This window comes from Tiliqua scincoides, chromosome 7 (assembly GCF_035046505.1).
Source record: "Tiliqua scincoides isolate rTilSci1 chromosome 7, rTilSci1.hap2, whole genome shotgun sequence".
NCBI lineage: Eukaryota > Metazoa > Chordata > Lepidosauria > Squamata > Scincidae > Tiliqua > Tiliqua scincoides.
In genome coordinates this window covers 51,181,257-51,198,097 of record NC_089827.1, presented here as the reverse complement: position 1 = coordinate 51,198,097, position 16,841 = coordinate 51,181,257, and the positions used below count along the sequence as shown (strand labels likewise).

The following is a 16,841-nucleotide window of genomic DNA, read 5'->3' as shown; positions in this document are numbered from 1 at the left end:
GATCTTTGAAACTGGGGTAAATGAGCACTTCATGCCATTATTAACACTATGTGATCACGCAATCAATTAATTTAAATACAAAATGCATAAAATGTGTTGCACAGAGAGGTTTTGAAAAAATATTTTCCCACAGTTTTTTTGTATTTCACAGTTTTTTATATTTCTTATACAGTCGAACTATATTGGTCTCACCCCATTATGATCTGGTTTGATAGCTCAAAATGGTTATGCAAGAGAACAAGGGGAGGTGGGACTGATTTTCAGCCAGGGAAGATGGGAGCCAGTAAGCCGGGGCAGACATGGCATCTACCTTGTTGTGATTCAAGCAAGAGTGATTCATAACATTGCCATGCCATAGAATAGGAGTTTCCTAGAAGAAGCAGATGGAGCTTTGTTTGAGGCAATAGTTATTTCCAAAGATACATCTGCATCATATGGCAGGTTTGACTGCAAAAAGTACACATATGCAGTCACTCCCTTTCCCCACTTTACCTTTTAATGCTTAAACATCTCATTATGTGCAGACCAGGCTTTTTTTTTTTTAAAGGTTATTTTCAATTGCCTAAAAGCCTAGGCTAGAATAAATTTCTACATTTTAAGAGATGCTGTCTTCTCAATGCAGTCCACCTACACAGCTGGCTGCCCTGGTTCCTCCTACCACCTCCCTTGAGACAGCATATTTGTTTACTTGCCGGAGATAAGAAGCTTTGTGTGTCAATCACTCTAGATCAGCAGCATAATTTACCTAATTCCTCAGTTACTAATTTCAGAAGCATCAGCCAGTTTGCGGACAAATGTTGCATGGATATCTCAGGACACAGAGCAAAGAAAGCACCGAGTCTTTATATTGCAGACAAACAAAATGCTTTGTTACCCACCATGAAATCTTGAAGGGAAAGGCTACAAGATGGTTTTATGAAACATGCGTGGGTGCAATGCTTTATTTATTTAGCTATATAAGCTGGTTTGTGAACCTTTTTGCTGAAAAGCAGAAACTATTCTTATTTAATAATGTCAACCACCATATATTGGAGAACAGAAAATTATAATACCACATAATATCGAGGCTACACGCACAATTTTAACTGCACTCTTGCACACTTGCTTACCTTCCACTCTTCCCTATCCCTCAAATACACAGAGAAGCTCTCTATTGACATGAAATGAGAAGATCCTGCATTCTGGGGCATACAAGTTTTAAAAGCTTAAGAGCCAGGATGGGGTGGAGAGGGGAGATAGAGACCTGAAAGCAAAGGTGGGAAAGGAAGGATCCAGTTGTTGCTAGTGTGCTCTGACATCTCTTGCCGCTTTGCTCCCAGTCAGCACATACTTGACAGATGCTAGAAGCTTAGGGTTACAGTGGAAGTCATAACCTTTCACTTAAGAACCCTTCCTCCAATAAGTGACCACTGGGCATGAATCATGATTATTCTGTAGTGAAGGCATCTGCATAGCTTATAGATGTAAGCTCTTCACATTACAACTATTTCATCTGTTCCAAACTTAAACAAACATCTGTTCTAAAACTAAATGAGGATCTGGATGTCTTCAGCAATCTGGTAGCCAATTTCTAGGCCCAAGGTTTAAGTCCCCAGTACTGACCAGGGACTGGGATGTTTGCATCCCTGCCCTGTATAAATTCCCTGCTCTTTAAACAAAAGTGAACTCAGGCAGCAACAAAGGGAGACAGAGCACAATCCTCTACAGCCTGAATTGATTTGTGCTCATTCCCACTCTCAACGTTCTTCCTGTTCCAGGCACTGGAACAGACGCAGAGAATTCCCTCCACACATCAATAACAAAGGCAACCTCAGTTTTTATCCAGGGCTCAGCAACTTGGAAAGATTTGCACAAACTCCACTGAAAATGAAAGCTAGCTATACAAAAGCAGTGTCTCGTAGACTGCACCCTTCAATAGCCGTCTCGGATGTTTGCATAGTTAGTCATGCAGAATGTAACATGAACGTACACAGTGGCATTCTTCACCACTGTGCCACCTGGAAGCACACCTCCAGGGGTACCACCCCCATCTGAAGGCCTGAAGGCTGGGGAGGCTGTGTGCAGGACCATTTTTGGCTGAAAACTGGAAGAGACTATTTTCAGCCTCCAGAAGGCCTTAAAAGATCTTCTGAGGGCCAGGGAGGCCAATAACAGTCTCCCCGGCCCTCAGATGGCCTCTGTGAGGGAAGGCAGATGATGCTGCCCTGAACCAGGTGACCCCCTGGACGCCACACCAAGTACATCACTGAGTGTACAAGTGTACTACCATTGATATTGGTATCTTACCTGCCAACAGGTAATGCATTGCGAATAATTCTCTGGCTACCTCGAGTGTATTCGATGTCCACTGTAATTGGGGCAGAATAGGTCATATCTCTCAAGCGACACTTAAAAGAGAAGAACCACACAAGTAAACATCCTATGCCAATGATGGGCTAGCATCACAACACTGGCTTGTATCAGAAATAAATTGACAAATATTAAAATGTTGCTCGATTGATTCCATCAAATGACAAAGATCTAGAACAATAAGAAGTATAACTGGCATATTTCTGGATTCATCAACATTAGCCTATTGATAAAATAATCACGCAGAGAAAATACAAATACCCAGCTTGTTAATCAACTACTCTGCTATATCACTACTGCATGTACAGAAAAACTTCTCCACAAACTACTGAACAGCTGACAAAAACTATTTAAGAGAAAATTCATATAAAATTGTAAAGTTGTCCAACACAGTCATCTGACTGATAACCCATTCCAAAAATACATGCAACAAACACACAGTACATATATTTTGAAAGGCAGTATATTTTAAAAGTTTGAGTACGACTGAAAGTCTCTCAGAATTCAATCATTGGCCTGATTCAGACATCCTAGCAAACCATGGTTTGGCAAATTTTGAATGCAAAATGGAGTAGCAGCAGTTTCCTTCCCTTCCCCCCTTCTTCCGCAGCTTGGGAACAAAGTTAATTCTGGTTCCATAGCAAAGCTTGTAAACCACAGTTCCCAGATTCAGTCAATATGTGCAAATGTGGTTTCACAAACATACGAGGGTCGCCCAGAAAGTAATGCACCACATATTTTTTCTTCAACAATTATTTATTGAACACAATGAAACTTACACACAAGAAAGAATTATGTTTCTTCTACACTCCCTATTTTTCCACGTAATCTCCATCCAGTTCTATGGCCTTCCTCCAGCGAGACACAAGGGCATGTATGCCCTGTCGGTACCACTCCTTGTTCTGGTCATGAAGCCATTTCTGCACTGTGCAAATCACCTCTTCGTCATCCTCAAAATGTCTTCCGCGAATGGCATCCTTTAATGGCCCAAACAAGTGGAAGTCTGAGGGAGCTGTAGGGTGGATGGGGTAACACAGTCCAACCCTGTTTAGTGATATTTTTCGAAGTCCTCAAACTTGTGTGAGGCTGAGCGTTATCATGTTGAATCAAACATTCACCTGGGTTGTTATGGTGCCGAAGTCGCTGGAAGCGCTTCTTGAGTTTGGTTAATGTCTTCACATAAGCTTCAGAATTAATGGTGCTGCCTCTTGGCATCACATCAATGAGTATGACGCCCTCACAGTCCCAAAACATAGTGATCATGACCTTACCGGCGGAAGCAGTTGCTTTGAATTTTTTCTTCTGTGGAGATCGAGGATGACGCCATTCCATCGACTGTCGTTGTGTTTCGGGCTCAAAATGGCGAACCCAGGTTTCATCAACTGTCACAATCCTGGACAAGAACACTTCCCCCTCATATTCAAAATGTTTCAGCAACTCAGAAGAAATGTTTTTTCTGAGAGATTTGTGGTCCACCGTAAGACAGCGCGGAACCCATCGTGCACACACTTTTGAGTAATCAAGAGCACGGATGATTGCATCCACACTTCCTTTGCTGATTGACAGCTTCAGCGCCAACTGCCTAGTCGTTATGTGTCGGTCCTCGCGAATGAGCACATCAGCAAGCTGCGTCTTGTCAGGTGTGACAGCCGTGGATGGCCGCCCCGAACGCTGCAAATCTTGGAGCTCTGCCGAACCGCCTTCTAATGGCCTCACCCTCTGTGCCCAGCGACTAACTGTACTTCTGTCGACTGCAGATTCTCCATAAACTGTACACAAACGTTTGTGAATGTTCCCAACAGTTTCTTTCTCCGCAGTGAGAAATTCAATGACGACACGCTGCTTGTAACGTACATCACTTACAGACGCCATTTCGAAACACTGCTGCAGCTACGCTATCTGTCTGAAGAAACCAAAAATTTGTGTGCGCACTCCTGAAAATTCAAATAATGTATATCTAAAGTTTTGCATTCGTACCATTACTGTAGGCTGAGAAAAAAAATGTGGTGCATTACTTTCTGGGCGACCCTCGTATTACTTGTGGGGTAAGGAGAAATGGTGAGGAGGGAGCATGTTCAGTTGGTGCTCCTTTGACTCCCATTCACAAGCTCACAAACCACATGAACCAGGTCTCATTGATTGATTGATTGATTGATTGATTGATTTGTTGGTATAAAATAGGTCTCAATTATAGATTATAGCTGGAGGTCCAAATTCTATTGGCTGGTTCACACAAAACTTCAACGATGAATAGGAGCAAGTACCTCATGAGGAGAAACAGGTCTTGTTACATTAAAGCTTTCTTCAACATCTGGAGTACCCACGTATATATTGAGATATCTGCAACATTATAAAATCAAATTAAGAATAAAAGTCAATTGGCAACTGCATCCTACTCAGCCAGATGACCAATATCACGTATCATACTCTACACTTGTGCTACTTACACACTACTTCACAGCTTATAGCTCTTGACAGAACACACTGAAGCTATCAGGGTACTCAAATCCAAACTCTCATGCTAATTTTCCACTCACCCTGCTTTTGTTTTTAAAACAGCCCACAACCCCAGCCAAAATCAAACCAGGCTTACTTCAAATACCACATTGGGTCAGCATCACTTGTAATTTTCTCATTTGCTTTCATTATTTTCTTTATCTGGGGGGAAAAGGGAGACAAAACCTGTATTCTGCAGATTTATCAAGGGCTTTATTCTTTCTGCTATTAAAAAAAAAAAAAAGAAAACTGCTTACCTCCACATTGATAAAATAATTGAACGAATCTATGTGTTGCTTTACAAGTCCTTTCACCTAAAACAATCACAAAACAAATTTACTTTCGGTAAATATCAATACAGCAACCCTGGTACTTGCAATATTTGAAAAAAGTTGAAAAGCACTGTTCTAGAATGGAGTAACAACTAAAAATAAGGACAATATGATCTTAATGTGCCCAAAGTACATGATAAGTTAGCAATGTCATCCCATCAATAACAAGAACATTAGTAATATTTCAGATTATCAAATCACCACTAAAATCAACTCAGCGCTCTTATTAGCAAGTGGAGACACAGAGAAACATACTGACCTTCAGAAATGCTGGAAGTAGTCTCCATTTTTCCTAAAAACAAAAGTACACTTTAAAACAACATTCCAGAAATAGGGATGAAACTTTCACAGAGCTAAACATGGAAATACTCTTTGTAAATTGCTTCATTTCAGATAGGTATATTTAATATATTTTTACAGATAGGTATATTTAATAGTAGCACCAACTTTTTTTTTTAATGAAAACTCTGAAAACTAGTGGCTCCAACCCAAGTAAGAGTGTAACAAAATAAAGGCCCTTTATTTCCCCTTGGGGGGAAGGAACCACCCATGCAAGACTCATGTGGGCAATTCTTTCTCCCAAGAAAATTGAGGGAAAACCCAAGTCCACTTGCTCACTAATGCTGCTGTTCAACAATGAGTGGGTGATCAACAGGTGGGTGAAGGAAAGCCACAGGGATATGGAAGAGATAAAGGAAAATATTTCCCTCTCTCTCTCTCTCCCACTTAGCCATACCAGGGTAGGAGAAATCTTGGGGCTCTATGAGCATGTATGCACAGAGGCTCTCATGGTGAAGTGCACTATGGAAGGGCTTTTCAAACTGGGGTGTTGCAACACCCCAGCCTGAGGGTCCTGTTCTCTTTCCCCTTAAAGGGCCGGGGCAGCCAGGAGGCAGGGAGGAGGCAGCAGCGCGATCCCCAGGATCGTGCCGCTCAGGGGACTGCAGGGGCTTGGCTGTCATTACCAGAGCCTCCTGCAGCCTCCAGGGGGTGTGCGCGACCGTCTGCAGGGCTCCCTGAAGCTTTTGAAGTGAAAGTGGAGTGATTGCACTCCACTTCCAGTTTAATGGAGGCAGGGCACAATCGCTCCACTTTCACTTCTAAAGCTTCGGGGAGCCCTGCAGACAGTTGCACAGGGCTCCCTGCACCCCCGGGAAGCTTCAGGAGACTCTGGTAAGTACAGCCAAGCCCTGCAGCCCCCTGAGCGGCGCGATCCCGGGGATCGCGTTGCTGCCTTCCCCCCACCCCCACTGCCTCCCTCCCCCCTGCCCCCGCAATGACTTAGAGTGGTTCAAACTCTCCTAGAGAGTTTGAAAACCGCTGCCCTAGGGCCTAGTGGTAAACCAACAGTAGTAAACCATACTACTTAAATATTGATTTCCTTTATTTTGAACTGGACACATGTTTGTGCAAACAGAACACATGGAGCTACCTGTGTAGCCATGGACTTAATTCTGCCATGGTTGAAAACAGCTGCTCTAAGCCAGCAGGGAACCGCAAAGTGGAGTGACAGCAGCTGAGGATCCAGGGTCTTTCCCCAAGACCTCTGAGAGTTGTCAGGCATCCAGAGCCTTAACCCACAAGCTCACAGGAAGGAGCCTGGGAGACAAGGCGTGCTGTCTAATGGACTATGTGGGGAGAAAGAGCACAGTGGCTTAAAGTATAACCTAGGGCAGCTTTTCTCAATGTTTGTCCCCCGCTGTACCACTTCACATGGTTCACCTATTGAAGTACCACTGGAAGTTAACTGGTGATGATGTCATTGCCAGTGACATCCAGATTAGGAGGCCAGAAACACTAGTAAGAGGCTCAGGGTGGATGGGAGGGCTTTTTCAAGCATGTGAAAAGTGCACATTGGAGCTCTGCCTGCCAAATCAAGCCTCCTATCACTGCTTGTCATGTTGCAGGTCTTGCTGCTGAGTGGCGGGGACCTGGAGGTCCCAGATGTACCAAAGGACACCGGTAAAAGTACCACTGGTTGAGAAACACTGACCTAGGGAAACTCTCAAAAGTGAGAGCCTAGTTGTTTCTTATACTGGGTGACCAGATGTCCTCTTTTTCCAAGACATGTCCTCTTTTTTAGCCTCATATCCTGGGAAAAAACTTAAATGTTCTCCTTTTCCCCATGAGCGGGTCCCTGCAGGCAGCACATAGCCTTCTTGCAATTAAAATTTTTTATGTAATATAGTTTAAAATTTAATAATAAGCAATATGGTGTTTAAATTAACCACATGAAATCAATATACCAGTTTTTTTTAGCTTTTATTTTGCCATGTCCTACACTTTTTTCTTGGATGTCCTACATTTTGGGGTACCTGATCCCCTTTTGCAGTTATGACATCCGGTCACCCTGTTCTCGTGGTTCAGCAGTGGTGGAGTGTGATGCATATGGAAGCAGAGGAGCAGCAAAAGCACTTAACAAGTCAGGAGGAAAATTACCCACTCCCCAGGTTTGCTTCTCCTAAGCCAGCTTTTCTCAAAGTTTGTCCTCCACCGTACCACTTCACATGGTCCAAGTACCACCGGTAGTAAGTGGTGATGGCATCCTTACTAGTTACTTCTGGGTTGGAGGCCAAATGCAGTCGTAGAAAAGTATGGAAATAGACTGGTGTAATATGGTTTATTTTTGTATGGCTTGCTTGTATTTTAACCTTAAAATTTGTGTGTGACCCTTTTTAATTTATTATTTATTTTACACTTTATTTTTCTTTAATAACTTATTTGTTGGAGTCTGAGTTAATGCCAATAAAGGTCTCTCTCAATGCGATAAACACCAGTAAGAGGCTCAGGTTGGGTGGGAGGGCTCTTTTGAGTGCATAAAAGCATGCTTTGGAGCCTCCCACTGCTGTTTGTCGTGTCGTGTTCCTGGTCTTGCTGCCGGGTGGCAGGCATCCAGGGGTCCCGCGAGTACCACCAGGCACCACCTCAAATACCACAGGTGGTGCCCATACCACTGGTTGAGATACAATGTCCTAAGCCTCTATTCCTGAAGCATCCCACCTGACACTGAGACCTATGAACCCCCCCAGGGTAGGCAAGTCATGATGGAGTCCCAAATGGAGGTGGCACAACCACAGGTCCAGCCTGCAAGGCTCTGCTTTCTACCCTCCCCTACAAGGAGTTTAGGATTGAAAATGCCCACCTGAATGGCACCAGATGTCCAGGTTCACCACCCCACCCAGGCAGGGATAACCCCTTTTCCCTGACCCAGCCTGGCTCTGCTGATGCACCTGCAACAGCCAGGTGAGCCTTGCCCACCAGGGGGCAACCTTGAGCAGCTAAACACAGCGCAAGCTCTGCGCATGCGTGGTTCATCCAACAACACACAGGAGGGTTCTTAAGGGCCACGTCGTGCATGCGCACCAACACCCTGGGAAGCCACACAGACGGTTCCTTAGGCCGGCATCATGGTGGGGCCAGGCGACGCCTCCACGTTCTTCCCTACCCAGTGCTTTCTTCGATTGTCCCCACCGGCTTCCCTTACCTCCACTGTGTTTATAGGAGCCGCCGCTTGTTCTGGGGTGGAAGCCCCCAGCTCCGCCGCCAGCGCGTCCATGCTGCAGGACCAGCCCGAGCGCTCAGACACACCGTGTGCGTCGGGGAAACCGGGCCCCCCAGACGGACACACCGTGTGCGATTTCGAAGCCGGACCCCCCAGCTGCAAAGGGCAGGCCACAAAGGTTCCGCCACTTTATAGTTCCCCCCAAGTACTGTACTCGCACTGTGTCCTGCAATGCTGAGTTTCGTCAGCAGGAGAGGGTGAAGGTGTTTCTTCAGAAGTCTGGGTTATGCTTGCTTCTGGTGGAAGTGCACTGCAGTCCAGGAAAGCTTGTGCACAGCTGCAGTCCTGTCCACACTTTGCTGGGAGTAAGCCCCATTACTACAATGGAACTTACCTCTGAGTAGACATGCATAAGACTGGGTTCTGCGGCTGCAATTCTGTCCACACCTTCCTGAGAGTAAGCCCCATTGACTACAATGCAGCATAGGACTGGGTTCTGAGGCTGCAATCCTGTCCACACTTTCCTGAGAGTAAGCTCCGTTGACTACAATGGGACTTACCTGTGAGTAGACATGCATAGGACTGGGTTCTGAGGCTGCAATCCTATTCACACTTTCCTGAGAGTAAGCTCCATTGACTACAATGGGACTTACTTCTGAGTAGACATGCATAGGATTGGGTTCTGAGGCTGCAATTCTGTGCACGCCTTCCTGGGAGTAAGCTCCATTGACTATAATGGAACTACCAATCATAATATTTAACATTTAATACAATGCTTTCTGAGTGTGCAGAGCGCTCTTGCTGTTGTCTATGGAACAACCCTACAAGGTATAATTTTTATCTCCTTGCTGCTGCTGGGGAGCTGACAGTTGAGGGGAAGTGGATTGCCTAAGATCCCACTTCATGAGAGTTCATGGCAGAGGTGAGATTTGAACTGGAGAAGCAGTCCAGATTCACAGCTCAGTTGCATGGCCACTACATAGCTACTTGAAACTACCTCTATGCATAGAACACTATTTATAGACATCATGGTGGAGCAGTTACAGTGGAGTAGGACTGAGAAATACTCAGGTACAAATCTCCACTCAGCCATGAAGACAAAGTGGGGGCAGGGAAAGAACCATATAAGACAGTGGTTCCCAAACTTTTTAGCGCCGGGCCCCACTTTTTAAAATGACACTCAGTTGGGACCCACTTACTTTACAATACTTTTTTTTTTTTAAGTTTCACTTTATCAGTCAATCAAAAGTGCTTATTTTTATCCTTTTTACAATTCAGGAGAGGGATTTCTGGAATGTTGAACTCCACGTTCATTGGGTCAGGACCATTCTGGTGGCCTTGTGGTCCCTTTTGCCTGGCCTTCAATGCGAGATGAGGCACATTTGCCTACTTATGAGTGAACATGCACATGCTCCTCTGTTTCCGTTTCCATACAGCTCAATACATTTTGTCAGCTAGGAGCTTGTCACTTTCAAGACCCACCAAACATTGGATTGTGACCCACTGATGAGTCCCAACCCATAATTTGGGAACCACTGATATAAGAACTTTGAGGAAGAATGGGATTAAAAGGTTGATAATGGACCATTTGGATAATACTTTTATCAGCCAGCCAGCCAGACATGTGGAAAGGTATGCATGCTCTTAACGTTTGCAGTCCTTGCCACCCTTCCTAGGTCTTCTCAATCACAGGGGAGCAGTTCAGATTAATATCCCCCCCCCCAGATATTCAATGAGGGCAGGCAGAGACTCACCTGTCATACAAGGAAAATAGCCTCAGCCTCCCCTGTGATTGCACACATGCTCCACCCACTTTCTGAGGGGTTGTGCAATCACAGGGGAGGTTGACCTCTTGTCTGCTGCAGCTCTAGTCTATTGCTGTTTAGAGACTAAAGCGGCAGCAGCAAAAGCTAAGCCTCCACTGCATTTTTGGACGCTGCGTAAAAATAATGCAGAAACTTGGCAACCTGGAAGTTTGATGATGTGATGATGTCATCACCATACTTCTGGGTCAAACTCCATGCACTGTGCCTCCCCAGCCTTGGACATCATAGCATATCACTGCCCCCCCCCATGCAATTAGGAATAATGATCAGGAAGCTAGGGGAGAGACCTAAAAGAAGTGTGTATCATGAATGCACATCTTTTAACAAGTGAGGCTGATTGAACAATAAAAGTAGCAGCAACACCAGGCCAATAAGAGAAGAGAGATCATAAACTGTCTTTGTGTAGGGCTATTCCCTTTATTTACGGTTCTTAGTTTGCCCCCCTCCCCCCAGATTATTATATGATTAATAGTCATGGACAGCTGTAAACACAATAGTGCCTATCTCTACTGATACAGTATGTCAATCTGTAGTAGGAAACAATGGGTAGAGTTAATCTGAATAATTCTGAATTCTGGAATATGCCACCTGGAAGTGGGGGTGAGATGGGTGAGGGGGTGAGATCTGTGTGCTCAGGATGAACTGATAAACTTAACACAATATAAAACCCAATCTAAATGTGCCCATAGCAGCCAGAAAGGATTAATACAGTGAAATTTTTGTGAAAGGAGAAACCAGAACTCAGCCGAGCGCCACATGCTTTGCATGCAGAATGGTCCAGGTTCAATCCCTGACAACACCAGGAAAGGCTAGAAGAGTCTCCTGTTTGGAACCCTGAAGAGCCATTCTCCCATAGTGCTATAGATAGACTAATGGCCTGACTTGCTATAACATAAGAGCTCCGCTGGATCAGGCCACAGGCCCATCTAGTCCAATTTCCTGTATATCACAGTGGCCCACCAGATGCTTCAGGGAGCACACAAGACCACAAGAGACCTGCATCCTGGTGCCCTCCCTGGTGGTACATCTGGCATTTGGCGATAACCTACTTCTAAAATCAGGAGGTTGCACATACACATCATGGCTTGTAACCTGTGATGGACTTTTCCTCCAGAAATTTGTTCAATCTCCTTTAAAAGGCATCTAGGCCAGATACCATCCTGTGGCAAGGGTTCCAAGGTTCTACTGTATATTCTCTGCCTGCTAACTGAATTGGTTGTGTTTGATAGATTGTTTTCTTAAAAGTTTTATGTTTAGCCAGGGTTCACAATAAAAAGTAATTTATAAAAATAAAGTTTTAAAAACTATGGCTTTCAGAATGTATATACATTCCAATATCAGAATTCCAGTAAAACAAACGTTAGAGTAGTCTTTGCAGTTCACTCGCTTCTACATTTTGGACTGGTTCGCAGCGGGAGATGATCATGCATCAGTACCAAGCTGAGCTTAATTCAGCTCACAGTTGCCCTGCAGTAGCTATACAAAAACACACCCAAGAGTCAGCAGAGGTGCCACCTATACCAGTGGCGTTCATGCTTTTTGTGTTATTACTTTAAAAGCAAAACACCCACTACACTTTTTTTAAAATTGCAAACAAGAGTTTAATCAATGCCAAATATTACACACAAATAAACCACCTGACATACCAGTTACATACAAGACCTTCTTTTCATTAAGCCAGATAAAAAATGGGGGAAGGTGTTTAACATATTTGGATAAATTCAGCAAACATGCAAGAAATTAATAGATTAAGTTGAACATCCAAAAGGCTATGAACATTAGGAGACATTCAAATGAACATGCCATGCTATAGAAAATGCCCTTTTCAAGTAATCACAAAATAAAGCTTGCTGACATAATTCTCTGCACAATTGGTTTCTAGTTAATTTTACAGTTTCCTCAATAGATTAGAAACGTACGGATGTATTTTTGCTCCATTTGATCTCTCTCATGGCCAGTCCATCCACAAGGCCAAGGCATTTGCCTCAGGCAGCACTGCTCTTCCTTCTCCCCCCACTCTCTGGATTGGAAAAGAAAGAGGGGAGTAGAGAGGAAGAGGAAATGTGTGTGTGTGGGGGGGGGGAGTGCTAAGATAGAACATTAGAGAGTGGGGGCAACAGAGGTTGGCACACCATCTGGTTGGGGGGGTAGCATCTGTCATGCTGCCTCAGGTGTTGGGAGGTCCTGGACTGGCCCTGATCTCTCTGCATATATACAGTGATTAACAGAAATATATCTATCCCAAGAACACTATTACAATAAAGTTTGCTTATAATATAATCTTATAGCTAGGTCCAATATATGTTAGACTTTTTCTCCAAATTAAAAATAAACTATGTAGTTCTCTTATCAGTATTTGGGGTGCAATTTGCTTCTTGATACAAAACAGTTATGTACCAAAAAGTCTTATGGTTCTCTACAAAATTTCATTAGTATAAGCATTATACTACAATTGCTTCCACAATGCAAATTTTTCAAAACCAGTTTCTAGAAAAGTTAAAAACAGTAATTTTCCATTCAATTGGACAAATATCTTAGAGCCAACTAGACATCATATTAAGTGCATCGTGGGCATTTGAATGCTTTGAGTGATTTCTAAATAGCAGCCACAGTGGAATACAGTCCAGATTAGAACTAGGGGGGTGCAGGGATTTAACCCTTTGTCCCACCTTAGTCTTAATCCTGGTCCCCCACCAGTTTATTTAGGAAACAAAAACAAAAAAAATGCATTTAAGGGCAATGATGAGCTTGATGTAACATGTAATTTGGCCCCAAGAACAAGGCTAGAATGGTGTTAAGAATACTCCCTCTCAAAAGCATCTTGAGAACAGTTGTGTGGTTTGAGACAGTTTTTTGCAAAGCCATATAAGCCTGTCACAAACACCAACTGATGCATTAAACCACACAAGGAAGTCTAAAGTCCCAGGAAGAAAAATTATTCTCTCCCCCCCCCCAACATAAAATAACGAAAGAACTTATACTTGGTGAGGTTTTCTTTTGTTCATTTAAAGGAGGATGTATATAGTTCTGAAAGAAATTAATAGTTGACTATAAAAACCACAATGCTCATAACACAGAGGTCCTTGTTGAGCTTTGTGACGAACATGCCAGAGACACTGAATGGCAAGTGCACAGCATTTTACTCCCAAAGTGGGCAAAGATTCATTCTTACCAAAAATACAGCTGTATGAATACAAAATATCAACAGGGAATATTTTAGAGAAAAGTACCCACTGAAGATTTTACACATTAAAAGTATAGCATTTGCTGTTTAACAGAATCACAGTGAACCAATACTATAATTATACTTCTTAGAAGTAATTGTTTTCAAGTTATAATTCATTCTGGCTTAAATGGAGGAACTGTACACCTGATGAGGGGAGCCCTTCAAGATTCAATAACCTGAGCTATGCAAAAAAAAATGTAGTTTAATATTCCAGGCTCTCAAGCAATCCACTGCATCAAAATTTTCCTACCGACTTCTATGAATTTTGAATTTAATACTCTTCCAGATGTCATTGAAGACCATGGGAGTTTGTTACCTCTAAATAGTTTGACAGGTATGCAAAGTGTATGGTTGGTCATAAAGTAGGGGTCAGCAACTGGTCGAGCTACAGCCAAATCTGGGCTTCCTGAAATGTCTTCCTTCCCCTCCTAGTTTCCAACTCAAAAGCAAGAAATAGATATAGAAGGAGCAATCATTGTGGAAATGGAACTTTGCTAGTAAATCACTTTTGGGAAATGTGGAGTTAGGCTCCTGGCCTGCTATTTTCTTCTCTCTCAAAGTAGCTCTTTGCAAAAACACTTACTGGCCATAAAGTAATAAACATTAGGTGCCCTGATTCTGAGTCTAACGGAATTTAAGTCTCTGACCATCATTACACCATATACCAGATTTCAAAAGATCTATGAAAAAGTAATACAGGTTGAGTCTCATTATTTGCATGGGTTCTGTTCCCAGAACTCACTGGATGGCAAAAAATTGCACTATAGCAGATCAATGTAAAAAACAAAGTTCCTTTATTCAGGTGATTTAAAAATAGCCTTGCTGATCTTTAATCCAACAATCAGTCTCTCTCCAGGCGCTTAGAAAGGATTATCGTTCTTTCCTGTGTTCAGGGGGAAGGGAGGGGGTTGCTTGGGGAGAGAATGACTGACAGATTGTCAGCTGACTGCCCTCTCTCTAACTATTGTAAAGGACCCTTCTCATCCTGTTGAGACAAAAAATCTCTACAACACTAAGAAAAGCATTTTAAAAGGGTGCATTTTTCCCTTCTCCAGGGATCAGCACATTCCTTCTCATTTGCAGCGGCCATTTGTGTTGAGTCAAATCCGTGTATAAAAAAAATTCATATATAACAAGGTTGGACCTGTAAAAGTATGACAAGGTCTTTACAACAAGGGCCACCAAATTCCTGCAAACAATCATGTATGTGGGTAGATGATAATGAGGAGCAGAAAGTCATGTTGTGTGGGCAGTATATATATCCCAACCAACTAAACTTTCTCCACACAGTCCCCATGGCTAAAAGGATTGGAAGCAAATATGAGGTTATGCCTACACTGACCTAAATCACAGATAATACTTATCCGAGTACCTATTATAACCAGAGTTTGAAGTTGGTTTGCAAACATATTTAAGAGGAAACGTAATAAGTATTAATTGTGATTACAATCAATGCAGACATAACCATCAGTCATGGTTAAGTCTGTTGAGGAAAGGGCAAGAAAACTGGCATAGGAAAGAAGAACATGATTCTGTGCTCCAGATCTCTTAACATGCTCTGAAATTAAGAGTTTTATGCCTGTACTGGGCCACATTCAGGAGCCCATATACTTACATGATTGCATGGAGAAACTTTGAAGTGTCATGTGGCCCATAAAGATGTTTATCACCACTGTAAAAATAAGGTATAAAAACCTCCCCATATTCCCAGAACAGAACAGCTCTGAACTTTTTGTACATGATAAAAGCCCCCTGCCCTGCTGAATAGCTAGTATTTAGAAGGCAGGGAATATTCGCTGGTCCTATGACCTATAATAGGATCAGTACAATCATTTAGTAGATTATCTCTTCACTTGTTAGAGGTCTTGGGGGAAATTGTCACAGATATTTGCAGTGTGTGCCATCAAAATTAATATTTTAATTCAGATTAAATCTGAATAACAATGTTCAGTTTTATTGCACTAAAGGTATTTGAGGAAGCACTTCATGAAACATTTTTAAAAGTCACATTAGCAAGTATTTATCTCAAATTCCCTATACTCTATATATACTGAATGCTTGCTTTGGAGAAAACATTTACAGTCAATAAAGTACAATAAATGTTACAATCCATCATTAAACACAGAATTAATCCTTTCAGACATTATATATATATACACACACTGTATGTACATATACACACAGGCATCCCCCCAGATCCGTGGATTCTGTATCATATAGGCTCAGTTCTCTGCCCCTCCGCTCATGCATCCATTACTTGTTTTGATGCCAAGCACCCATCTCACTTCTATTACAGCCTGTTACAGAATGCTAAGGGAGGAAAGCGGGAAGCGATCAGCCAGAATGCTAGAGGAGGGAGACTAAGAGAACACCAACAGGAAGCTTCCTGTTGATGTTTTCTTACAGCATAATCCTAAAGTGCGCTGGAACAGGGAGGTCGGCAGGCCTGCCCTGTATCCAGCATGAGTTTCACACTGCAAGTGGCTCAGCTCAGAGCAAGGGGAAATGCTTCCCCTTATCCCAGGGAGAGCCACTGCAGCCCCAATGGGTCTACTTGGAACTGCGTCACCTCAAGAGGTGGTGTAGATCCAAACAGCCCAGAGCCACGCCATGCTGCCGAAGAATGGGGTCAGGATCTGACACAAGTGCCTGGTCCTGGCCCCTCCTGCTCTACTGCTGCCCACCCATGGGCCCACCTGTCGCCCGCCCTCCCCTTGCCTGGCACGAACTTACACTTCGTCAGCATAGTGGAGATGGATGCAGCCTCGGAGGACCAGCATGTGTCCGTGCACTGGCTCAACTGACTCAGGAGCAGGCGCAAGGCAAGGTGCTTTATGGCAAGGGACTTGTGCCGGCCAAGCACAGCATTAAGATTGCGCTCTTGGTCTCCTTCCTCTAGTATTCTAAATGGCTGCTTCTCACATTTCTCCTCCAGCATTCTATAACAGGTTGCAAAATAAGAGAGATGAGTGCTTGGCACCACAGTAAGTATAGGGTTCTCTTTTATCCACGGTTTCAGTATCTGCTGGAGGGGGGGAAGGAACATATCTCCCACAGATACAGGGAGATATCTGTATATATATATATATATATATATATATATATATATA

At 43.3% G+C, this 16,841-nt stretch overlaps 1 protein-coding gene across 2 annotated transcripts in view; it reads right to left on the bottom strand.

Moving 5' to 3' along the window:
• POLR3B (RNA polymerase III subunit B) overlaps window positions 1-8,734 on the bottom strand; it is a 77,518-nt gene extending 68,784 nt beyond the window's left edge. For both annotated transcript variants that reach the window (XM_066633240.1, XM_066633241.1), the window contains exons 1-6: window positions 8,662-8,734; window positions 5,437-5,469; window positions 5,103-5,159; window positions 4,943-5,007; window positions 4,614-4,689; window positions 2,287-2,387 (exon numbers count right to left, since the gene is read on the bottom strand). In XM_066633240.1, coding sequence (XP_066489337.1) covers window positions 2,287-2,387; window positions 4,614-4,689; window positions 4,943-5,007; window positions 5,103-5,159; window positions 5,437-5,469; window positions 8,662-8,733 — 404 coding nt within the window. In that variant the 5' untranslated portion in view covers window position 8,734. The remainder of the gene's footprint in view (window positions 1-2,286; window positions 2,388-4,613; window positions 4,690-4,942; window positions 5,008-5,102; window positions 5,160-5,436; window positions 5,470-8,661) is intronic.
• Between the last annotated feature and the right edge of the window lie 8,107 nt (window positions 8,735-16,841).